This window comes from Grampus griseus (assembly GCF_964374135.1).
Source record: "Grampus griseus genome assembly, chromosome: X".
Lineage (NCBI taxonomy): Eukaryota > Metazoa > Chordata > Mammalia > Artiodactyla > Delphinidae > Grampus > Grampus griseus.
The window spans coordinates 64,605,916-64,632,632 of record NC_138999.1 but is presented as its reverse complement, the minus strand read 5'-3'; the positions used below and the strand labels follow the sequence as shown (position 1 = coordinate 64,632,632).

At 35.0% G+C, this 26,717-nt stretch overlaps 1 protein-coding gene across 1 annotated transcript in view; it reads left to right on the top strand.

Moving 5' to 3' along the window:
* Positions 1-26,717, top strand: part of ATRX (ATRX chromatin remodeler) — a gene marked incomplete at its 5' end in the record, with an annotated part of 197,408 nt that overhangs the window by 95,152 nt on the left and 75,539 nt on the right. Inside the window, 9 exons of the mRNA XM_082646836.1 lie at positions 673-782; positions 1,817-1,963; positions 2,120-2,297; positions 8,287-8,424; positions 9,974-10,149; positions 11,520-11,637; positions 17,446-17,576; positions 19,525-19,613; positions 19,744-19,916. Coding sequence (XP_082502962.1) covers positions 673-782; positions 1,817-1,963; positions 2,120-2,297; positions 8,287-8,424; positions 9,974-10,149; positions 11,520-11,637; positions 17,446-17,576; positions 19,525-19,613; positions 19,744-19,916 — 1,260 coding nt within the window. The remainder of the gene's footprint in view (positions 1-672; positions 783-1,816; positions 1,964-2,119; positions 2,298-8,286; positions 8,425-9,973; positions 10,150-11,519; positions 11,638-17,445; positions 17,577-19,524; positions 19,614-19,743; positions 19,917-26,717) is intronic.

Genomic DNA, 26,717 nt, shown 5'->3' with positions numbered 1-26,717 from the left:
TTATTGTTCCGTTTTTAATGTTGAATAAAGGGAGAAATGATGAATTATCTCCTGGATTTTTTTTTCCTGATTGACTCAAAAAACCTGAAAGTATATTTGATAGGAATCTATTCTCCCTTTGGATGAAGTTTCTATTTTGGATTATTCATATGTCTCTTTGGACCATCCCAGGGAATGGAGAAGATCTGCTGTGATAGCTTAGAGGAGTGAAAGTTACCCTCTTGTGTGCTTGTGTTCACATTTTTTTCTATTTAACCTTAGTGTGTGTGTGGGGGGGGGGCGTAAAACAAATCTCATTTACATTTAAGAGATTTTTATCTCTCTTTTTAAAAAATTCTATTTCTTAGAAGTTTTGGTTATGTTTTTGATGTGTTTATGATGGAAGATTTATTTTATTTTATCTTATTTTATTTTATATATTTATTTGGTTGTGCCAGGTGTTAGTTGCGGCAGGCGTGCTCCTTAGTTGTGGCTCTTTGGCTCTTTAGTTGTGGCATGTGAACTTTGGTTGTGGCATGCATGCGGGATCTAGTTCCCTGACTAGGGATCGAACTGGGGCCCCATGCATTAGGAGTGTGAGTCGTAACCACTGTGCCACCAGGGAAGTCCCGACGGAAGATTTTTTTTTAACTTGAGCCTTTAAATTGAGCATAACGAAGCTGTCATTTTTAGGTGTTCAGTTTATGTGGGATTGCTGCTGTGAGTCTGTAAAAAAAACAAAGAAATCTCCAGGTTCAGGATGCATTCTCGCCCACTGCATGGGCCTTGGTAAGACTTTACAGGTAAGAACATGAAGGTGTTCTGTTCTTGTGCATTCATTAATTTAAGAATATGTATTCTTTTATGTTCCAGCACAGTTGTAGGAGCTGGAGATACAGCAATGAACAAGAATAACAAGATTTCTCCCTCAAGAAGCTTATATTCTGGTGGGGGAGAGAGATTTTAATCAAATAAAATAAGAAATATGTACTTTCAGATAATAAATGTTAAGGAAGAATAGAGAGGGAAAGCATCTTTTAGGAAGTGATCTTTGAGCAGAGATCCTAATGAAGTGAAGGTGTAGGGTTACAGGCATAGCCAGTAAAACTGCAAAGAGTCTGAGGTGGAAATGGAGTTCCTTTACAACACTGTTTTTTTTTTTGGCCGTGCTGCGTGGTTTTGCGGGATCTTAGTTCCCCAACCACGGATTGAACCTGCGCCCTTGGCAGTGAAAGCACCGAGTCCTAACCACTGGACCGCCAGGGAATTCCCAACTTTTTAACAGTCTGTGATCCTATAGTAATGAGAACATAATATATTTTTCACTATTAAAATACTACATTTCTGAATGCAGGAAGTTGCAGGAAGACTGCAGGAGTTGTAGCAGAGATGTGGAATTAGTTTATATATATATATAAAATTTCAAGCCATAAGACAATTACTATAGATTCAGTGAGTCAGAACACTACATGGAAAAATACTCGGTAACATAATTCTCTTCTAAATGGGCAGTGGTATTTTCTGAAGATCGTAGGGATGTTCTCTGGGGACTAGGGACTTAGTAGCTGCTTTGGTGTGGTTACTTTTTATATTCATATTATTATTACCGATCATAGAATCATGGAGCTTTAGAGTTGGAAGGATCTTATATATCATCTAGTTGAAGTCCCTTATTGTACCTATCTCTTTCCCTGTTGACCTTTGGTTGGTTGCTTTATTGTTTAAAACAAAAAACAAAACAAAATCCAAAAACCCAACTATTGTAAGTTTGCTCAATTTATTAACTTGTTTTGCAGATATTTAAATGAAGGTGGCAACTTAATTTGTTTTCTTGTAGGTGGTAAGCTTTCTTCATACGGTTCTTTTGTGTGACAAATTGGATTTCAGCACAGCTTTAGTGGTTTGTCCTCTTAATACTGCTTTGAATTGGATGAATGAATTTGAGAAGTGGCAAGAGGGATTAAAAGATGATGAGAAGCTTGAGGTATCTTATTTAGAATGTTTTCTATTATCAGAATAACTGCATGAAATTCATATAGTAAAATAAAAAGATTTTTAATTACCAATGATGCATATTTCAGTGGGGATATTTAGTATTCATACATTCCTACCTTAAAAAATCTTTATTTCCTCACAAAAGGTCTCTGAATTAGCAACTGTGAAACGTCCTCAGGAGAGAAGCTACATGCTGCAGAGATGGCAAGAAGATGGTGGTGTTATGATCATAGGCTATGAGATGTACAGAAATCTTGCTCAAGGAAGGAATGTGAAGAGTAGGAAACTTAAAGAAATATTTAACAAAGCTTTGGTTGATCCAGGTAAGATATTAACAGGCACTGAGATAAAGAAACAAGTTGAATGAAAAATATGCTTATATTTAACAAATACTAATTGACCAACTACTGAGTAGCTGGTTTTTGTTTATCTTTCAGGTTTTTGCCTTCTGTTTCTTAGTATAATTTCATTAAGATGATATCACCCTTAATATTGCCAGATGTTCAGAATTCATTTGCTGAGTCTGGAAGTGTTTGAGGTTTTCAGGGGAGACCTTGTAAATGATTAAAAATTCACCAGGTACCTGTGTCACAATCACAGATTCTTCTGACTGTCTGAATATTAGATGATTACAAGAGCTCTCTCCATACTCTGAAAACAGTTCTTTACATTTCTTTCCCAACTTTATGTCATTAGAAGAATTGGCTGCATTTTTTCTGTCTTTTAAATAGTCATCACTGTGGAAGGTTAATATTTGCAATGCTGTCATTCCTTCTAACAGTAATCTTCATGATGCAAGATCCAAATATTTGATTCTTACTTGCGACTTGTAAAAGCAGCAAGTTGTACGATCCACAGAACCAATGAATATTTAGTTGTTTGTATTCTATATTTTTTCCTTATCAAACTTTATTTTGTCATATCTAATTACTTTAAGACACTGTTGAGGCTTTAGATGTTTGTTGAGAAAGTCCAATTTTTCACTGGCAAAATAATTTAGAATTATTTAATCCAAGTATTATTTAGAATCCTTGGCTTTGCCCCTTTATAATTTTACTTTTAATTTATTTTTTCAGCTTTATTGAGGCTTAATTGAGAAGTAAAATTGTAACATAATTAAAGTGTACAATGTGATGATTTCATATAGGTATACACTGAAAGAATAACCCCCTTTGAGTTACACATCATTACCTCACTTAGTTTTCTTTTTCTTTTTTGTTCAGAACATTTATGCTCTACTCATTTAGCAGATTTCAGTTATAATACATTGTTATCAGTTGCCATGTTATTACGATGTTATTTATACATTAGGTCCTCAGACCTTATAAATCTTATCACTGAAAGTTCGTACACTTTTGCCTCTTTTTTTTAGATAATGATGTAATTAGCATGTACCAAACTAATTGCCATTGTAAGTGTTAAGGCCTAATAATAAGTTTATCATTTTCTCATGATTAAAATAGTCGTCTAGAAGTCCTGTGGTTGTTTTGTTGTCAGAGAGCTATGAGCTAGTGAATAGCATGTTTTTCAGAAGGTTTCCTTGGAACAGTTTAAACAAGTTTCAGATGCTTAATATGGTCATCATGAGGAAATGAATTAAAAAGAAATTAAAGCTCATAACATGAAGAGTAATGTTTGTTATTTCCATGTAAGTCATTTAGTGACATTTAAAATAATTATTTTGGAAAGTTTTGTGTTTTCTTTGTTTACAGAAAAGTTGAATGATAGTAAAGAACACTCCCATTTACCTTGAACCCAAATCCCGCACTGTTCATCTTACATTGCCATGGCAGATTTGTCAAAACTAAGAAATTCGTATATTATTAACTAAACTCCAAACTCTATTTGAATTCTACCAGTTTAATATTACTGTTCACCTTCTGTTCCAGGATCTCATCCAGGGTACCACATTGCATTTAATTGTAATGTCTCCACAGTCTCCTCTGGTCTGTGACAGTTTCTTAGTCTTTCTTTTATTTTCTGTTATCTTGTCAGTCTTGTGGAGTACTGTTAAAGTATCCTGTAGGATGTTCACTAGTATCTGTTGTTTTTCTTGTAATTAGACTGGGATTATAGGTTTTTGAAATAATGTACTAGAGGTGTAGTATCCTTCTCCTCACATTATATCAAGGGTAAATTAGATCCACATGACATCACTAGTGATGTTAATTTTCATCACTTGGTTAAGGTAGTGTTTGCCAGGTTTCTCTGCTGTAGAGTTACTGTTTTCACCTGTGTCTGTTCTTTGCTGGTCACTAAGTCTAGCCCATCCAAGTGGGGGGAGGGCAAAAATTAAGCTCCATCTATTATAGTGGGCTACACTTAAATTTGGAATTTTTCTTTAATTTTTCTTTAAGAAAGATTTGTCACTTCTTACCCATTTATTTAATCAGTCATTTATATCAGGATAGATTAATTATCTATTATTAGTTTATATGTTAGAACTAGCACTGTATTATTTATTTTGTTGCTCAGATTGTTCCAGTTTGTCCACTGGGAGCTCTTTCAGATTGGTTCCTGTATCCCTTTGATGTTTCATCCTTTTGATTTTTTTGAGCACTTCATTACTTTCTGGTAGTATGCTCTAGGATCATGTTAATTTGTCCTTGCCCCGGAGTCCATCATTTCAACAAGGAACCATGCGTGGTTCCTTTCACTGAAAAATGGTGTTTACGAACCAAGATCTGGGCACTGGGTGTGTTTGTTGCTACTGCAGTGTCATTGCTTCTAGGTTCACTCAGCAGACAGAACTAGGTGATAGGTCTACGAATCCAGGTATATACACAAATCTATCTGTGTGTGTGTGTGTGTGTGTGTGTATAAACATAAACTTGATGTCATAGTGATATATTTGACTCTAATTCAGTATCATAGGGTTCATTTTAGTCTTTTTTTGTTATTCTGTTACTTGTCTTTTTCAACAGTGAGAATCTTGGCTTCAACCATCCACTATCCATTTACTTATTTATTCAACCTCATCTTATATGTAAAGTAGTTTTAGAATTATTAACCTATACCCTCGTGAGAAACAAATTTACCAACTAGAGTACAGTGCTTATGTATGATTGCTTTTGTCTGTAGCTTTATAATTTCCAAGCATCATTTTCTAAAGTTACATAGGTCAGTTCCTTCATTTTATTTGCATACATTAAAGTTTATTCTTTGTAATGTAGAGTTTAATGTTTTTTTTAAAAAATTGAGTTATACTTCATTTACAACATTATGTTAGTTTCAGGTGTTCAGCATAGTGATTCATTATTTTTACAGATTATACTCTATTAAAAATTATTACAAGATAATGGCTATAATTCCCTGTGCTATACGATATATCCTTGTTGCTTATGTGTTCTATACATAGTGGTTTGTATCTTTCAGTCTCATATCCCTATCTTGCCCCTCCCCCCTTCTCTCTTCCCACTGGTAACCACTAGTTTGTTTTCCATATCTGTGAGTCATTTTCTGTTTTGCTATATACATTTGTTTGTTTTGTTTTTTAGATTCCACATGTAAGTGTTATCATACAGTATTTGTCTTTCTCTGTTTGACTTATATCACTAAGCTTAGTATTCTCTAGATCCATTCATATTGCTGCAAAGGGCAGAATTTCATTCTTTTTTATAGCTGAGTAACATTTCTCTGTGTGTGTGTGTGTGTGTGTGTGTGTGTGTGTGAGAGAGAGAGAGAGAGAGAGACATTTTCTTTATCCTTTCATCTGTCGACAGTTGGTTTGCTTCCATATCTTGGCTCTTGCAATTAGTGGCACTGTGAACGTTGAGGTGTGTATCTTTTCAAATTATTGTTTTCAGTTTTTCCAGTTATATCCCCAGTAGTGGAATTGCTGGATCATATGGTAGTTCTATTTTTAGTTTTTTGAGGAACCTCCTTACTGTTTTCCATAGTGGCTGTAACAATTTATATTCTCACCAACAGTGCACAAGGGTTCCCTTCTCTCCACATCCTCACCAACACTTGTTATTTCTTGTTTTTTTTATCATAGCCATTCTGATAGGTGGGAGGTGATATCTCATTGTGGTTTTAACTTGCATTTTCCTGATGATTAGTGATGTTGAGGAGCTTTTTATGTACCTGTTGCCCATTTGTATGTCTTCTTTGGAAAAATGTCTCTTCAGATCCTCTGCCCATTTTTAAATTATATATTTTTTTGCAAGCATGTATTTTATATTGCAATATTTGGATGTTCCCAAGACCACTCTCAGGTTCAGTAATTCACTAGGACTCACAGAACTCAGAAAAGCCTTTATACTCATGGTTATGGTTTATTACAGTGAAAGGATACAGATTAGAATCTGCCACAGGAAAAGGCACATAGGACAGGGCCCAGGAGAGTTCCACACCCAGTTTGTTAGTGGAATCGTGCAGGCAGCACTTACTTCTCCCAGAAGTGATGTGTGACAATACACGTGGAGTATTGCCAACCAGGCACACTCATCCGAGCCTTGGTGTCTAGAGTTTGGGCTTGGTCACATAGACATGGTTGACCACCCATGCAGGTGATCTTAGTCTCTAGCTCCTCCAGAAGTTGAGAAGATGCCACATGACCAAAGCTGCTCTCCCTTCACCCCACATCATGTTAGCATAGACTATCTGATGTGTCCCAAGCCATCCAGGTGAACAGAGATATTTTTATCAGGTCAGACATTCCAGGAGTTTAGAGGTTACCTCCCTAGAGGTGGAGGCAAAGGCTAAACTTTTCTTTGGGCCAGATTAATCCTTTACTTTACTACATATATGTATATGTAGATAAAAATCACCCTGTTTGAGGTGGTTGTTTAAATACAAATGGGATCATAATATAGATATTGAAACTCTTCTCTTTGTTTAATAATATAAAGAACATATTTGGCATATCTTTCAAGGTTATTACATAGAAATCTACATCATTAATTTTAGTTCTGTGACATTCCATTATAGCATAGTTTTGTTAACCCCCTTTGCCAATCTTCTAAGTTGTTTCCAATTTTCCACCCTAAACAAACAATACTTCAGAGAATATTTTATGTATCTTGGGGTACTCGTGGAAGTATATCTTAAGGATAAATTCCTAGAAATTGAAATTTGGGTCAAGGGTGCACATATTTTACATTTTAAGAGATACTGTAAAATTGTCTTCCAAAATGTTTGATACTAATTTAGACTTCCACAAAGAGTATATGAGAGTACCTGCTTCACCACACCCTCATGAACACTGAATATTAGGTGGTAGAAATCATTTAAATCACTTGTGTAAGAGGTAATTTACAAAGCAAGATACATATTTTAGTTTTTAGAAAGTCGATTAGTAATTTAAAAATGTCTTACTATTCATGTAGCCCCATCTAAATACTGAATAGCAATTGTGTTATTTGATCAGGCATGCTGAAGCAGTTACTTTTGAAATCATGTAGAAGATGCATTTTCTATAATGCCTAACATATAGAGGATAATTTGACAACTGCTATTGTTTAAATCAATATTTAAGTAATTTGTGTGTATGTTAAGCAGCAAGCAAATTGTGTTTATAGGATACTTTAGCAAAGAATACATATGGTTATTTTCATAAAATAATAATATGTATTTCTTTTGAAAGAGTCACTCTCAGCTATGAGATCTTTTACAGCTTGGAAAGTGTTTTCCCCCCAACCCCAATACCCATGTAACAATCAGTTTAGCGGTCCTTTATCAGTTAAATTTTTCCCCAGCAATGGGTATTAGTTATTAGGAATAAGTCAAATGGGAAATACTACTTGGCCTATTGTGATTTACATATTATTTCTTAAAATGTAACTTTTGAAATTTGTCATTTCATGTATATATAAATTGCTCTTGGTCTCAGTTGATAGGTTTTTTTTATTTTTTTTTACATCTTTATTGGAGTATAATTGCTTTACAATGGTTTGTTAGCTTCTGCTCCACAACAAAGTGAATCAGCTATACATAAACATATCAGTTGATAGTTTTAACTTGATACATTAGTGCTGAAATGTATCTTTAGATACTGTTTTTCATTTGTAAAAGATATTATTTTTTTCAGATACCCCAGATCTCTTGGGATCTTTTCATCTGTGTGATTATTTCTATTCTTGCCTATTTTTGTACTCTCAGAGAACCTTAAGTACCATCCATAGTAGTACTTTAATACTCTAATAAAATTAATACTAGTGAGAGCCACATTAACCATATACAGATAAAATATAACTTATCAGGATGTTGTTTTATCTTTCCACAAGAGCAGCACTGTAAAATGATTAACTTAACTTAAATGGATTATATTTTTAGTTTTATTATATGTTAATTAAATGTTGTTTTTTCTAGGCCCTGACTTTGTTGTCTGTGATGAAGGCCATATTCTAAAAAATGAAGCATCTGCTGTTTCAAAAGCTATGAATTCTATACGATCAAGGAGGAGGATTATTTTAACAGGAACCCCACTTCAAAATAACCTAATTGAGTGTGAGTCAATATCTGTAGTTACGCTATAGAGTATTGGCATTGCCTCAGATATATTTTTGCCACATCGCCATCTGCCTATCTTTAGTTTATTCTAGTATAGTCTCTGACCATGAACTACATAGGTCCATTCTTAGTCTACTGTGAAAGTATACCATTCATTTCAAGTGGAATGGGGTTTTTTGTGTTTTTTTTTGTTTGTTTGTTTGTTTTTGTTTTGCGGTACACAGGCCTCTCACTGCTGTGGCCTCTCCTGTTGTGGAGCACAGGCTCTGGACGCGCAGGCTCAGTGGCCATAGCTCACGGGCCCAGCTGCTCCACGGCATGTGGGATCCTCCCGGACCGGGGCACGAACCCGTGTCCCCTGCATTGGCAGGCGGACTCTCAACCACTGCACCACCAGGGAAGCCCATCAAGTGGAATGTTTTACAAATATAAATGGTAAACCACAATCAAGAGGTGTGCCATTATGAGTGTTCAAATACAAATATAAAATTTAAAGTATATGCAAGGTATCAGAAGTCTTAATGATTGCTTAAAAAATACAAATGCATTTGTGACTATTCAGGAGCTATTGTAATAAAATATATCCAGTTTTGGAGGAGGTACTGATAGGAAATTGAAAAGAAATGCTAAGCATGAAAGTTTTAGGAAGGTGGAGATTGGAGGAGAGCTATGTTGAATTGATGTCAGGATACAGTTTGCTGAGGCTGAGGATAGATGATGTGAACCCAGGGAAGTGACTTGTGAATTTCCCTTATTTTCATATGTGTGTGATGACACTAAAGAGGGAACATGAGTTACTCAGCAAATAACAAATTGAAATTTCCCATTGTAATCTGTTCTAATAGCTTTTTGTTATTTTTATGTTATTTATATTCTTTTGGTGTATTTATAGTTACTGTTTTCTGTTTTATTATTCGTAATACTGGTTATTGTCTCACTTTGTCCTTGTTTATATTTATCTATAATATGTATCTATATTTTATCTTTATTTTTGTCTGTTCCAGTTTCCCCCTTTTCTGTTGCCCCATTTATAGACTGTTGCTCTGTTTCACATTGTGGTCCTGTATAGTATAGGGCAACTGATTACTCTGTTAAGGATTTCTGGAACTAAATCAGTTAATACAAAATTTGATATAGTAGTTTATTACCTGATTTTATTATTTTGATTCAGTATCTATGTTTTTTTCACGAGATTCCCTTGCTGACCATAAAATCATGGTTAGAATTATAGAGCAGTTGTTTTATACTCAGTATCTATTAAAAAGACTAGTGAGTTCAAATAAAATGTTCTTTGGTGTTTTCTTAAACATTCATGTCTAGAATTTTGGGATGGGTTTTATTTGAGTTTCTCATCTGATTTAGGTAATCCAGTTCTAAATCATACTGATAACCAGTATTAGTCTACACTCAGTTTGGTGTTCTTTCTTTGTAGCTTAATTGTAATGCTTCCATGGCATGCCTTTTAGACACGAGCATTTTATCAGAGAATTGTTCTCAGTTCTTTTAGCCATTACTGTTGTTAATGAATTAATATCTTCTTTCTTAGATCATTGCATGGTTAACTTTATCAAAGAAAATTTGCTTGGATCCATTAAGGAGTTCAGGAATCGATTTATAAATCCAATCCAAAATGGTCAGTGTGCAGATTCTACCATGGTAGATGTCAGAGTAATGAAAAAACGTGCTCACATTCTCTATGAAATGTTAGCTGGATGTGTTCAGGTACAAGTACATTCCACAGTAATAAAATATTGTTACTTTGGTATATTGCAATCTCAAAATGTTTTCTGAATTCAAACTTTGTGTTCTCTTTCTCCTTTCAGCATGTATCAATAGTTTTATAGTTAAATCTCTTTGCAGTCTCTTCCAAAGTTTATGCAGCATTGAACTTTAAAAAAATTGCCTTGAGAGGTTTAGAACATAATTGATTAATTCATTTGCTGGGTGTATAACATCATGTGTTAATATGTTCATGTTTAGATTTTCTCATCCTTAAGATAGGGAGCATGTAAAAGGAACACAGCTATTATGATTAAGAAATTTCTGTGCTCACCTAATTCTATAGTATAGTATTCCAAGCCTCATTTGTTTGAAATGGTTTTAGGAAAGGCAATTATGAATTATGAGTGAAGCCATATTAATGTAATCCTGAAGAAACAGTTTTATTAATTCCAAGTACATACAGTAACCTTAATGGGCTAATAGTGTTGTTTACACATGGATCTTCAGTAAACCTTTGTTAAAATGAGTAGATAAGTATGTAGAGACTGACCAGTTGGTCAGTCTGCATTTTATCTTAGTTCTGTATTTTTCTTAAGACACTAGTTATTAATGGTAGCAAAAAAGATGTAACAGATGAGACAGGCTATCATTTTGACTGAATATACTACCATTACGTAAGGTGAAATCATCCTGTTTGTTCAGGTTAGCCAGAGGTACTAGCAGGTACTGTATTTCTGTATTACTGCTGCTACTTAGGCAGCGTTTTTCTTGTTTAGGTAGTCATTTGTATCTAGCACATTAGTGTTCTTTCTTTCCTGTTCCTATGTTAAATGGTTTCAAGAGTGCCTATACTTGGCTTGTTTTCTCAGTTGGGCAAACATTCCCCCTGACATTATGTGTTATCCTCTGGCATGTTGGCACATCTTACCCAAAGGATAACCCAGACTGCATCAAACTTTGATTCAACGGTTTTACTGTATGATTAAAGCAAGTCTTTTTGCTAGCACTACCTACTATATCCCCTCCCCACCTTTTTTTCTTTTCTTTTTTTCTATATAGAGGAGACCATTTGAAAACCTAAATTGCTCACTTGGTAATATGGCCACTTCAATTTAAAACCTGCCTGGTGTGTTGCAGTATCTTTTTACCAGTGCGTCATATTGTATAGTCACATGAAATACATTAACTACAATTATATGGGATCATTGTGTGATTAAAGAGGGTAAATATGTTTAAGTAAATGTTTTCTTATATGTCTGGTACCTATTTATTTATGTACATTTTTTTAGTTGCAAGCAATGATAATTCTTAGAACAGTTAGTTACTGTCATATATTTAACTAATTTTCATTCTCTTTTTATTAATTGCAGAGGAAAGATTATACAGCATTAACAAAGTTCTTGCCTCCAAAACATGAATACGTGTTAGCTGTGAGAATGACTCCTATTCAGTGCAAACTCTATCAGTACTACTTAGATCACTTGACAGGTAACAGATACACTTAGCTTATTGTTTTCTCTCTTAAAGCATTCTTTTTCTGAAGAATGCTGTCTTGATAATTTCACCATGTCAGTTGTTCTTTTGCAATTTTGCATTTGCATAAAATGGGTATGTTTATATTGTAAAAGCACAAAATATTTCTAATTAAAAAAACTAATATCCAAGATAAATAAAATTCCGGTGTATTATTAAAAAATATCCAACCACATTAATAATAAAAAACCTGTAAATCAAATTTATGAAATCATTTCTTAGGTATCAAATTGACAAAGTTTGAAGGGAAAAAAAGGCAAAATACAAAGCAGCGCACACATTATGTCCCAATGTTACAGTAAAAATATGCACAAATGCCTAAAATACACAAAAATGTTAATAATAGGTTATTTTCTGGGTGATGACATTATGCAGAACTTTATTTTGTACTATTTTCTATGTGCTTTTTAAAAATACAATGAACAGATATTGTTTCATCATCAGTAAACTCGTGTGTTTGTGTGTGTCTGTGTGCCCAAGGTTGTCACTGTTCACAGAGCAAAACTTTAGTTTCTGTTTGGTCTGGAGTGATTTTTTTTTACTTGTTAGTCACTTTATTCTGGTACCTTTCCTCAGGTGATGTGCCAGATTTATTTAGGAGCTACAGGTTAGAAGGCACCCTTCAGCCATTGTGGATACAATAGTTGATCAAAAAATAATGGAGGGTGGAGGTGTATACACACATATTAGAATGATACTTCCTATCCTATCAATAGTTAAAGTAATACTCTTTGTGACAGCAGTGCATTTTAGAAAGTAGAATAATGATGATAGTCCTCAACAGTTGTTCTGCTTTGGGGAAAAGAGGATTTGAATGTTTGTATTTTATAGAAATGTTGTTTTGCTGTATTATAAAAACAATTTTCTGACTGACTTTTGGAAGGAGATCATTTCCAGCAAGGCATACAGTTTCATTTGTATAGTAATCATAAGCTATTAGATTTATTGTATCAGTACCATTCTGTTTTGAATGACAAAAATTGCAGACATGATTAAGTAACCAAATGTAGAAATTCCAATGAGAGAGAGAAAGAGAGGGATTATCAGACCTATCTTTCATTAATCTCTGAGTAATAAAGGGTACTAAATTTGGTCATTTAATATTTTCTCCATTTGAAATTTTGTTTTATTGTGAGGAATGTACTAGATGTTTTCAATTATTAAAGAATCAGTTGTCTCTAATAACCAACAGCAAAATGTTAATAGCTCATATATAGATATTAAAATGTACTCTTTTTGAGAGCAATGCAGTATTTAAGAATTAAAGGGACCTCATTCTTTGTGACTTCACTTGATAGGAGTATATATCTAAAGTACTAATTGCCAACGCTTCTAAACTCAGAAAGGTATAATTGCTAAATTATTATCTGATGCCATGAATCTTTCAGTCATGAGAATGTCTTGGGTTTTCCCCCTGCTAAATGTGATGTTTTATTTTCCTTAAAGTTAACCTGAGTTAAGAGCCATAAAAGGCTAAATGGATTATATTAAAGGTTACTTTATCTTGATTCTCACTACAAACCATCAAAGTGTTTCTCCCAAAATGTCATTCACCTATCTCACTTGCATTTAAAATGTTTGGTATTTTTTTCTGTTACATATTCCAGAAATTCTTTTGTTTCTATATATGACTCTTTTTATATTTGACTTGGCTTTTAAAAGTTCACATAAATTTTGCTTTTGATACTAGCAACAATTTGATGTTAATTTTAGTAGTGATAATTTATAATATATTTAATATTTACAGAATTAAAGTCATGAGAGGCTAAATTTAATGAATTTCAAGAAAATTAACATCCTCTTAATTTTCCTTTGTTCTCTAAAAAGTACAATCCTGCAGTCTTCCTTTTTACCATCAAGTGTCAGAAGTTTATATTTACATGTAAGCCTCTGCCTTTGGTAAACAACTTTAGGTTTTACAAGTATGAATACTTAGTTTTCAAACAGCCTGATTTTAAGCTTAAATCAGTATTAAAATCCATACACTGTCTTAAGGAATGCAAAAATGGAGCACATAAAAAGACAGTCCACAAATTGGAAGAAAATATTTGTAAGTCACTTTCCTAAAAGGGGGATAATATCCAGAATATATAAAGAACTCTTACAACCTAACAACAACAACGAAAAACCAAACAAGCCAATTCAAAAATGGGCAAAGTTTTCAATAGACATTTCTCCAAAAAAGATATACAAATGACTGATAAGCACATTAAAAGATGCTCTACATCATCATTAGTTATTCAGGAAATGTAAATTGAAACCAAGAGATACCACTTCACACCCAATAGGATGACTATCAGATAAAGAAAGATAATAAGTGTTGGCAATGATAAGGAAAAACTAGAACCCTGGTGCATTGCTGCTAGGAATATAAAATGGTACAGCTCCTGTGGAGAAAGTAGTGTGGCAGTTCCTCAAAGAGTTAAACAGAGAGTTACCATATGATCCAGCAATTCCACTTCTAGGTAGAATTCCACTTTCAAAATAATTGAAAGCAAGAACTCTAATAGATACTTACCCATTCATGTTTACATAGCATTATTTCATAATAGCCAAAAAGATGGAAGCAATCCAAGTCTTCATCAAGTAATGAATAGATGAACAAAATATGATATATGCAAACAATGGAATATTACAGTCTAGAAAGAAATCCTGACATGAATGGATCCTGAAGACATCATGTTAAATGAAATAAGCCAGACACAAAAGGACGAATCCTGTGTGATTACACTTAGAGGTGACTGGAATAGTCAGATTCATTTAATGGATACAGAGTTTCTGTTTAGGATGATGGAAAAAAGTCTTAGAAATGGAGAGTGCTGATGGTTGCACAACATTTCAGTTATACTTAATGCCACTGAACTGTACTCTTAGAAATAGAGAACAGTAATATCCTTTTGTCTCTAAAAATGAATGGGTCTAAGTGCCACACATTAGAGGTTGAGTCAGCAGCTGCATTTTTATAAGCCCTCTAGGTGATTTTGATGTACCCTCTGCTTGAGTATCACTGCTCTAACTGATGCTCAGTATGATTGGCCATCAGGGAAATGTAAATCAAAGCCAGAACAAGATACAGGCATACCTCAGCTTCTTAAGTGTTCAAGTGAAAGGAAGACTCGCTTGTCATTATGTATTTACTTGCCCTTTTTTGTGCTTGTATTTCCAAATAAAGCCATTTGGCGTCAAAACATTTTTTTTTAGGATAGAATGATTCAATAATAATTGTCAATTCTCTTTTGTATAGAGAACATTTTTCTGTGGATGTTTATTTGGCTAACTTATTAATATATTCTTTTTAATGTGGTTCCCATTCCTCACAAAGAATAACAACTCTAACACATATCAGTACTGTAGGTAGAGGAGACTTCAGTTTTTCCCCTTTAACATTCTACACTAGCCAGTTAGGCTTAAAAGTCTTATGAAATTTTTTTATAATAGAAGATGTTTATGGTATATACAAGAGTAGTTCCCACCCACCAAAATAAAAATTGACTTTTTAATCAGCCTTTCTTGGAGAATAAATGGTAGTTGTTTAGCTTACTTTTTTTTGAAATCTCTCATTTCTTCACATTAATTTAAAAAACTCATAAGGCTTTCAATATTGGATAGAACAGCTAGGCAGAAGATCAGCAAGGAAATAGAAGACTTGAAAAACACTTATGAATCAACTAGGCCTAACTGGCATCTGTAGAACAGTCTGTCCAATAGGAGCAGAATACACATGCTTCTCGAGTGCACATGGAACATTCTCCAAGATAGACCATATTTTAGAGCATAACACAAGCCTCATTTAATATAAAAGGATAAAATCCACACAAAATATTTTCTTTAACCACATTAGAATGAAATTACAAACCAATAACTGAAGGAAAGTGAGAAAATTCACAAATATGTGTAAATAACATGCTCTTAAGTAACCAGTGAGTCAAAAGAAGAAATCACAAAGGAAATTAGAAAACATTTAGAGGTAAATGAAAATGAAAACATAAGATACTAAAATAGGGGATGCAGGTAAAGCAATGCTTCCAGGGAAGTTTATGGCTGTAAATGCCTATATCAAGAAAGAAGATCTCAAATTTATAACTAACTTTCTACCTTAAGAAACTAAAATAAGAGCAAACTGAACCCAAAGCAAGAAGGAAGGAGATAATGAAGACTAATCAGAAATAAGTATAAAGGAGAAAAGGAAAACAGTAGAGAAAATTATTGAAACCAAAACTTGGTTTTTTGAAATAATCAAGATAATTGATAACTCTTTAGTTGTACTTACAAAGTAATAAATAGAGCAGATACAAATAACTAAAATCAAGAATGAAAGAGCATTACTACTGACCTTACAGAAATAAAAGAATTATAAGGGAATGCTATGAACAGTTGTATATCAAGTAATTAGATGCCTCATTTTCACAGCAATGATTTCTGTCATACACAGTGGAAATACCTCTATCAGGCAAAATAATCAGTATCAGGCTTTTATGCATTTTTATTCATATTTCATATCATTACTGAATATACTCTTGTCCCTCATGGAGACAAGACATTAATTATCAGTGAATTTACATCTTTTAAAACTGTGGACAGAAAAATGTTATTGCTTAAATGCTGTTTTTTAAAAAAGTCAACTTTGGGCTTCCCTGGTGGTGCAGTGGTTAAGAATCCACCTGCCAATGCAGGGGACACGGGTTTGAGCCCTGGTCAGGGAAGGTCCAGCATGCCACGGAGCAACTAAGCCCATGCGCCACAACTACTGAGCCTGCGCTCTAGACCCCGTGAGCCACAACTACTGAGCCTACGTACCACAGCTATTGGAGCCCGTGCGCCTAGAGCCCATTCTCCACAACAAGAGAAGCTGCCACAATGGAAGCCTGTGCACTGCAATGAAGAGTAGGCCCCGCTTGCTGCAACTAGAGAAAGCCCGTGCGCAGCAACGGAGACCCAATACAGCCAAAAATAAATTTAGTAAAAAAAAAAGTCAGCTTTGTTCTTCTGTTTTACCCTCTTGATGATTTTGTCATATTAATGAAATGTGCATTCATTTAATTTTCACTTCATTTTCATATGAAAAATATAATTTTGTTGAAATTACTCTGGGCAAAAGAAATCTATTTTTTTCAACAGGAAAAATATAAGTTTTAGAAGTAGTTTTTTTGGTGTAAGAATAATTGGAGAGAGTTGCTAAAATACTGTATACAGAGAGTGGCTTTATCTAAAGCAGAAGTTTGTCATCTAGGGTCTATGGTTAGAATCTAGGACCTGAATAAGAAAAACCTGAATAAGAAAAAAATTATGTTTTCACTAACCTCTATCAAAAATACAGCATTTTTCCAATTATTAATATAGGCAACAAACCAAAGTAGTATTAGTGTTAATTGTGACTTTGTTACCAATAGAAATCAGAAATATTTCTATATATTATTGTCATTACCGATATCTCAAATTTACCTTTATCAATGCTTCAGAATTTCAGGCAGTTGTTAAAATTACTGCTGTAGTTTGTTATTTAATGCATTAATAAGGTACACATACCACTATATCAAAAGTTTGTTTTTAAACATCTTGATAATTTCTGTATAATGGGTTTCTTTTGTTATCCTATTTATTTTATATGTTTTGAAATTTTCTGAGAAAGAGGGCCTATAAGATTCTCTACATGGGCAAAGGAGTCCGAGGCACAGATAAAGTTAAGGCCCTAATTTAGAAACACGTTGGATGAATTAGAGAATTCTTATGTCTTAACATTAACGCTTTTTTTCTTTTGATCAGGTGTAGGTAATAGCAGTGAAGGTGGAAGAGGAAAGGCAGGTGCAAAACTTTTCCAAGATTTTCAGATGTTAAGTAGAATCTGGACTCATCCTTGGTGTTTACAGCTGGACTACATTAGCAAAGAAAATAAGGTAAATCAACTAACCTAAAGTTGATCAAAAGGTATCTGTCGGAAGCAGAATAACTTTAGGAAAAAGGTTGATCTGTATAGACGTACTGTATATTCAAAAATTTTTTTCTTTTTGGTACAGTAATTCAACTTATTTTATTTCTAGTTAATTACTATATGTTTGAATGCATTGTGATTATGGAAGGAGTGTTAAATGTTAATCTTTTTTAAAGATTTTATTGAAATATAGCTGATTTACACTGTTGTATTAGTTTCAGGTGTACAGCAAAATGAATCAGTTATATGTATACAGATATCCACTCTTTTTTAGATTCTTTTACCATATAGGTCATTACAGAGTACTGAGTAGAGTTCCCTGTGCTATGCAGCAAGTCCTTATTAGCTATCTGTTTTATATATAGTAGTGTGTATATGTCAATCCCAATCTCCCAATTTATCCCTCCCCACCCTTCCCCATGGTAACCATAAGATTGTTTTCTATATCTGTAACTCTATTTCTGTTTTGTAAATAAGTTCATTTGTACCCTGTTTTTAGATTCCACATATAAGTGATATCATGTGATATATGTCCTCTAACTTACTTTACTCAGTATGACAATCTAGGTCCGTCCAGGTTGCTGCAAATGGCATTGTTTCATTCTTCTTTATGGCTGAGTAATATTCCATTGTATATATGTGTCACATCTTCTTTTTCCATTCGCCTGTCGATGGACGTTTAGGTTGCTTCCATGTCCTGGCTATTGTAAATAGTGCTGCAGTAAACATTGGGATGCATGTATCTTTTTGAATTATGGTTTTCTTCAGGTATATACCCAGGAGTGGGATTGCTGGCTCATATGGTAGCTCTATTTTTAGTTTTTTAAGGAACCTCCATACTGTTCTCCATAGTGGCTGTACCAGTTTACATTCCCACCAACAGTGTAGATGGGGGTTCCCTTTTCTCCACACCCTCTTCAGTCTTTATTGTTTGTAGATTTTTTGATGATGGCCATTCTGACTAGTGTGAGGCGATACCTCACTGTAGTTTTGATTTGCATTTATCTAATAATTAGTGATGTTGAACATATATTCATGTGCCTTTTGACCATCTGTATGTGTTCTTTGGAGAAATGTCTATTTAGATCTTCCATGCTTTTTTTTTTTTTTTCCATGCATTTTTTGATTGGTTTGTTTGTTTTTTTGATATTGAGCTGCATGAGCTGTTTGTATATTTTGGGGATTAATCCCTTGTCAGTCTCTTCGTTTGCAAATATTTTCTCCCATTTTGTGGATTGTCTTTCTGTTTCGTGTATGGTTTCCTGTGCTGTGCAAAAGGTTTTAAGTTCATTAGGTCTCATTTGTTTTTTTTTGTTTTTATTTTCATTACTGTAGGAGGTGGGTCAAAGAAGATCTTGCTGTGATTTATGTCAGAGTGTTCTGCCTATGTTTTCCTCTAAGAATTTTTATAGTATCTGGCCTTACACTTAAGTCTTAAATCCATTTTGAGTTTATCTTTTGTGTATGGTGTTAGAGAGTGTTGTAATTTCATTCTTTTACATGTATCTGTACAGTTCTCCCAGCACTACTTATTGAAGAGGCTGTCTTTTCTCCATTGTATATTCTTGCCTCCTTTGTCATAGATTAACATCTTGCATAACCATAGTAAAATGGTCAAAATTAAGAAATTAACATTGGGTTAGTACTATTAACTAAACAATAGACGTTAATTGGATTTCATCAGTTTTTGTACTTACATCCTTTTTCTTTTCCTTGATTCAATCCAAGATTTCACATTTTGTTTATTATTCATATCTGTGGCGTCTCCTTTATTTTTTCTAATCTATGATAGTTCTTCAGTTCTTCCTTATCTCATAACAATTAACTTATCCTTAAATGAAATAAACATTATTATAATTTCCAGTATAAATTGATATAAATTCTTAAAACATTCATCTTTTTTTTTTCTCTAGGGATATTTTGATGAAGACAGTATGGATGAATTTATAGCTTCAGATTCTGAAGAAACCTCCATGAGTTTAAGCTCTGATGATTATACAAAGTAAATTGAATACTTTTTGTGCCCTGTGTTGACATGTTTAAAATCCCTACTTGCTGATCATCCTCTAATAATTGGCACTTGTATCTTTCCTGTGTTTTCCTAATACTTTGAATTTGTTCTTTTTTTTTAGAAAGAAGAAAACAAAGGGGAAAAAGGGGAAAAAAGATAGTAGCTCAAGTGGAAGTGGCAGTGACAATGATGTTGAAGTGATTAAAGTCTGGAATTCAAGATCTCGAGGAGGTGGTGAAGGAAATGTGGATGAAACAGGAAACAATCCCTCAGTTTCTTTAAAGCTGGAAGAAAGTGAGTCTGATAAATGTTATGTTTATCATGGAACATTGATTTAGAAAATATCATGTCATTGTAATGTCAGTGCTTTTTTCAGTTATTAATTATCCTCACTGGTTGGCTCAAAGGAATATCTTTCCTCAGTTGGTAAGCATCTAGGATAATCAGATACAAGTAATAACAAATATTTGATGAATGTTGAATTACAAGCAAGCCATTGTGCTCTCTCTGGTATTTAAGAGGAAGGGAAAAAAGAAAAACTAACATTTATTTACATGTATATGCCTAAACTCTGTATTATTTTCACTCCATGTGTTAGCTAACTTAATTCTTGAGCAGCCTCGCAATGCTGTTATCTTTATTTTTATAAATGATTGGTAGAAGTGGGATTCAGACCTAGATATAGCCCATTTCAAACCCACCAGGGTAATATCACTTAACTACTATATAAATAAGTGGAAGCATTTCAGATGATAAACTATGATTACAATTCATTTTATACAGTAAAACTAGTTTCATTGGTTTAGTCTTTTTCCTTTTTAATTCTTCATAATCTATATTTATTGTCTCTAGATTTCCCCTGTGTCAGGTACAGTTTGTCATATGTTTCGCTTTCTCTTTCTTTCTTTCTCTTGTGCATGAGTGTATACTCAGTGAAAGTCTTCCATTGAACTTCCCAATGGCTAAAGTTATCTTTACTCATATCTACATTTGAAGGTTTAGTGTTCAGGCTCTGTATACTCCTAGTGCAGCCTGACTGGGTGTTTAGGAACTCCAGTGCTGGGAACAGATATCTGAATATTTGAAATATCAAATATCTGAAAACAGAACAGTGTAAGTAACTCTAAATATGTGGCATTTGGGAATCATGGAGCAAAGCAGTAGAGACCATCTGAGAAGAGATGTGAATGCCAGCTAGGTGAATGATCCTGTGCACAGACGAGCTTAGCTGGTCTCAGGCCTGCAGCTGAACAAATTTGGTGATTCCTTGATAAACATTTCTCTCTTCAGTATCTCCTTGAAATAGACAGATGGCAGCCTAACCACAGACCCTGGCTTACTTCTCCTAGAAATCAGGGGAATAGTAAAACTTAAACTACAAAATTTCTTTTCTTGTTTTTCTCTCCTGTTACCCCATAAAGGCAGTTTATTATCAGCATTCATCTTCCAACTAGATTTAAAGTATGCTTTTCTAAGAATAGTAAAGGAATGGTTATAGTTTAATTTAAGGTAGTGGGAAGCTCCTGTTATCTCCTCCCCTGGTCTCCTGACCTGCATTTTCACTTAAGTTCTCCTCAGTCTCTCATCTCATAATTAGAAATAAATAGCTTAAAGTTTATGTGTTCCTGGGAATGATTTTCTTAAAATATTCTTAATTTTTTCTCATAACTTATGGTTAAGAGAAAAGAGAGAGTAGACTAACCAGTGTGTCTCATACTGTGCTCTAAATGGATTACATAAAAGTATGCTGAGGTATTGATGTGTTCATCACTTGGAACTGTAGATGGGGTCTTATGCAGCTGGGTCACCTTCAGAAATGAATAGCATCTTCCAGTTTTCCTGGTGTGCTATTGTAAGTACTATTGCTTTCCATATATGCCATAATATGAAAAAATTTGAAAAGAACTGGAGAAGAGAGTAGGTTGCTACATGTTATGAACTTAAAAGCAGACAGGGAAGGCTGTGGGTTCCAAATGACAAACTTTGCCTACTTTTCTATTGTGTTTGTTTCATTTTAGCTCTGTGCAGTCAAATAGAAGTCATTCATAGATGGATATATTTTTTATTTATTGTAGCTATCTACATGTATAGTTGATCAGAAACATTTTCTAGAACAAATAGATGATAAAAATCTATTTTTGTTCTTTACATCTAGATTAACTCTATATAAGGCTGAGTAGATCATAATACATGATCATATATACCTGGTACTATGTAAGTGTTAAAAATAAATCACTTTTTCTTTCTTTTTTTTTTTTTTTTTTCCGCTGTGCTGCGTGGCTTGTGGGATCTTAGTTCCCTGACCAGAGATCCAGCCTGGGACCCGGCAGTGAAAGCTCCGAGTCCTAACCGCTGGATCGCCAGGGAATTCCCCTTGCAAATCACTTTCTTATAGTAAATGTAAGAAAACCTAAATAGGAAGTATTAGAGAGCCAAAATGTTGCACCTGGAAATTGAAATGGATATTAAATAAGTAGATGGCTATAACTGAGCTATGATTTTCACTGCATACTTCACTTTCACTTCAAAGAGTTTATGCTTAATTCTTTTGCGGTAGCTTTCTGAACTTTTTGAGAAGCAACACCTTGAATAAGTCATTTACGTTTACCTTACAGCATCCACATCTCTGTGTTTTAGTTTAGTATCGTATTAGGACATCTTATGATGAGGAAATGACTGTATATTAACTACTTCAAAATATTTGATTTATTATGTCAGCATAAGCATACCTTGTTTTATTGCACTTCACAGATACTGTGTTTTTCACAAATTGAAGGTTTCTGGCAACCCTGTGTTAAGCAAGTCTATCAGCACCATTTTTCCAACAGCAATTGCTCACTCCATATCTGTGTGTCACATTTTGTAATTCTCACAGTATTTGAAACTTTTTTGTTATTATTATGTTTGTTATGGTGATCTGTGATCAGTCATATTTGATGTTACTATTGTAATTGTTTTGGGGAGCCATGAACTACACCCATGTTAGACAGGCAACTTAATTGATAAATTTTGTGTTGTGTGGGTTCTGACTGATCCACCAACTGGCCTTTCCCTTATCTCTCTCCCTCTCCTCAGGCCTCCCTATCCCCTAAGACACACAGTATTGAAATCAGGCCAATTAATAGCACTACAGTGGCCTCTAAGTATTCAAGTGAAAGGAAGACTTGCTTGTCTCTCACTTTAAATCAAAAGCTAGAAATGATTAAGCTTAGTGAAGAAGGCATGTCAAAAGCCAAGATAGGCCAAAACTAGGCCTCTTTGCCGAACAGTTAGCCAAGTTGTGAATTCAAAGGAAAAGTTCTTGAAGGAAATTAAAAGTGCTATTCCAGTGAACACACAAATGATAAGAAAGTGAAACAGCCTTATTTCTGATAATGGAGAAAGTTGTTGTGGTCTGGATAGAAGATCAAACCAACCACAACATTCTCGTAAGCCAAAGCCTAATCCAGAGTAAGGCTTAGCTCTCTTCAGTTGTATGAAGGCTGAGAGAGGTGGGGAAGCTGCAGAAGAAAAGTTTGAAGCTAACGGAGGTTGGTTCCATGAGGTTTAAGGAAAGAAGCCATCTCCATAACATAAAAGTGCAAGGTGAAGCAGCATGTGGTGATGTAGAAGCTGCAGCACGTCATCCAGAGGAATCTAGCTAAGGTATTTCATGAAGGTGGCTACACTAAACAACAGGTTTTCAGTGTAGACAAAACAGCCTTCTATTGGAAGAAGATGCCATCTAGGGCTTTCATAGCTGGAGAGAAGTCGATGCCTAGCTTTGAAGCTTCAAAGAACAGGCTAAGTCTCTTATTAGGAGCTAATGTAGTTGGTGACTTCAAGTTGAAGCCACTGCTCATTTACCATTTGGAAAATCCCAGGGCCCTTAAGAATTATGCTAAATCTGCTCTGCCTGTGCTCTATAAATGGAACAACAAAGCCTGGATGGCCTCACATCTGTTTACAGCATGGTTTACTGAGTGTTTTAAGCTCACTGTTGAGACCGACTGGTCAGAAAAAAAAAAAGATTCCTTTCAAAATATTTCTCCTCATTGACAGTAATTCTAAAATATTACTGCTCTTGGTCACCCAAGAGCTCTGATGGAGATGTAAAACGAGATTAATGTTGTTTTCAAGCCTGCTAACACAACATCCATTCTGCAGCCTATGGATCAAGGAGTCATTTCAACTCTCAAGTCTTATTATTTAAGAAGTACACTTTGTAAGGCTATAGCTTCCATAGACAGTGATTCCACTGATGGATCTGGGAAGAGTCAATTGAAAACCTTATGGAAAGGATTCACCATTCTAGGTATCATTAAGAACATTCATGATTCATGGGAAGAGGTCAAAATATCAACATTAACAGGAGTTGGGAAGAAGTGAATTCCAACCCTCATGGATGACTTTGAGGGGTTCAAGTCTTCAGGGTAGGAAGTCACTGCTGATGTGGTGGAAATAGCAAGAGAACTAGAATTAGAAGAGCCTGAAGATGTGACTGAATTGCTGCAATCTCATGATAAAACTTTAATGGATGAAGAGTTGCTTCTTATGGATGAGCAAAGAGAGTGGTTTCTTGAGATGGAATCTGCTCCTGGCGAAGATGCTGTGAAGATGGTGGAAATGACAACAGAGGATTTAGAACATTTCATAAACTTAGTTGATAAATCCATTGCAGGGTGTGAGAAGATTGACTCCCATTTTGAAAGAAATTCTACTGTGGGTAAAATGCTGTCACACAGCATTGCATGCTACAGAGAGATCGTTCATGAAAGGAAGAGCCATTATCGATTCAGCAAACTTCATTGTTGTCTTATGTTAAGAAATTGCCACAGCCACCCCAGTCATCAGCAGCCACCACCCTGACCAGTCAGCAGCCAGCAACATGGAGGCAAGACCCTCCACCAGCAAAAAGATTATGACTTGCTTCAGCGAGACGATGCAAGCATTTGTTTAGTAATAAAGTATTTTTAAATTAAGGTATATACATTGTTTTTTAAGACATAATGCTATTGTACACTTAATAGACTACAGAATAGTGTAGACCTGACTTTTATATGTAGTGGGAAACCAAAAAATTTGTGTGACTCGCTTTATTGTGATAATTCGCTTTATTGTGATGGTCTGGAACCAAACCTGCAACATCTCTGAGGTATGCCTGTGTTTTCAGAGTAAGCTTTATCAGTGAGCATTATATTTGAAAACAAACATAGAGTGGACTTGGATAGGTTACGGCACAGGAAGACCCTATGCTCACCTCCTCCCCTGAGCACAGTGATCTACACCTAAACACAATGCATTTTCTCTTGAAGAAGATCTGGGGGCTGAATGAACTGGTGCTGCCAATAGAAGAACCACATAGAAACTGGTAGGAAAGTCAGAGACATGGTATCCATGGGAACCCCTCCTCTTTCGCAGTGATCTACAGTAGGGAGATGGATTGCTGAGGGATCCAAATGCAGACACACTCACCCTGGGACACAGTGAAAAAACTTTAAAGGCACCTACAGTATATGTAAAGGAAATCTGTTTCCTAACCCTAGAGTTTCTGCCAAAATGACAGGGAACTGTTGGAGCCCTTGCCTGGGTAGGAGGCAGTGGTGATCACTATTGTTTGGAGTTCCCTCCCCAGACTCCTCCTGCCCCATATCTGCTCCAGCTCCAGCCGCCCCATCAAGGCAGCCTATGGCCCAGCACTCTTCAGGGACTGCCCCTGGACCAGGTCCTCTCCAGCTCCAGCTATCCTCCTAAGGCAGCCTTGGGTGCAGTACTTCCCAGGGGGCTACCTCTGGACTGGGCCCTCCTCCAGGTTCTGTGGTCCCACCAAGGCAGCCTCGGGCATAGTGGTCCCCAGGGATTAACCCCAACTGGTGCCCACTGCAGCCCCATCTGGCCTGGCAAAGTCTCTAGGCACAAGTAGTCTACACAGGGAATGTTCCCACACAAGGCCTCTTCTTCAAGATCAGGGGAGGTAGCTGTTTCACCTAATTTATAGAAACACAAAAGAAGATCAAAGTAACGAGATAGAGGAATATGGTCCAAACAAAATAACAAAATAAAACCCCAGAAAAAAATAAACGCTAATGAAACAGATAAGTAGTTTACCTGATAGAAGAGTTCAAAGAAACAGTCATAAGCGTGCTCACCAAACTCAGGGAACGATTGGAGGAACTCAGTGAGAACTTTAACAAAGACTTAGAAAATGTAAGAAAGAATCAGAACTCAATACAGTAACTGAAATAAAAAATACACTAGAGGGAATCAGAAGCAGATGAGATGATACAGAAGGGATAAGTAATCTGGTAGATAAAATAGTAGAAATCACCCCATAAGAATAGCAACAAGAAGGAAGAATTTTTAAAAATGAGAGTTTAAGGGACCTCTGTGAAACATCAACCATACTAATATTTATATTGTAGGGGTCCCAGAAGGAGAAGAGAGAAAGGGACAGAAAACTTATTTGAAGAAATAACGGTGGAAATCATCCGTACCTAGGGAAGGAAACAGACATCCAGGTACAGGAAGCATAGAGATCCTAAACAAGATGAACCCAAAGAGACCCATACCAAGATACCTCATAATTAAAATGGCAGAAATTTAAGAATGAAAGAGAATTTTAAAGACAGCAAGAGAAAAACAGCTAATCATATACAAGCGAAACCACATAAGCCTATCAGCTAATTTTAAAGCAGAAACTTTGTGGGCCAGATAGGAGTGCCATGATGTATTTAAAGTGCTGAGAGGATAAAAACTTACAGTCAAGAACACTGTACCTGGCAAGGTTATCATTCAGACTTGAAGGGGAGATAAGGAGTTTTTCAGACAAGCAAAAACGAAAGGAGTTCATCACCAATAAACTGGCCTTACAAGAAATATTAAAGGGTTATCTTTAAGGGGAAAAGGAAAGATCACAACTAAAAATAAGAAAATATATGAAAGGAAAAAAAATCACTGGTGAAGGAGAATATATAGTAAAGGAATTGAATCAGTCACTTTAAAAAGCTAGTATGAAGGTTTAAAGACAAGTAGTAAAAAAAATCAGCTGTAACTGAAGTAAGTAGTTAAGGGATACACAAAATAAAAAGAAGTAAAATATAACAACAAAAAATAAAA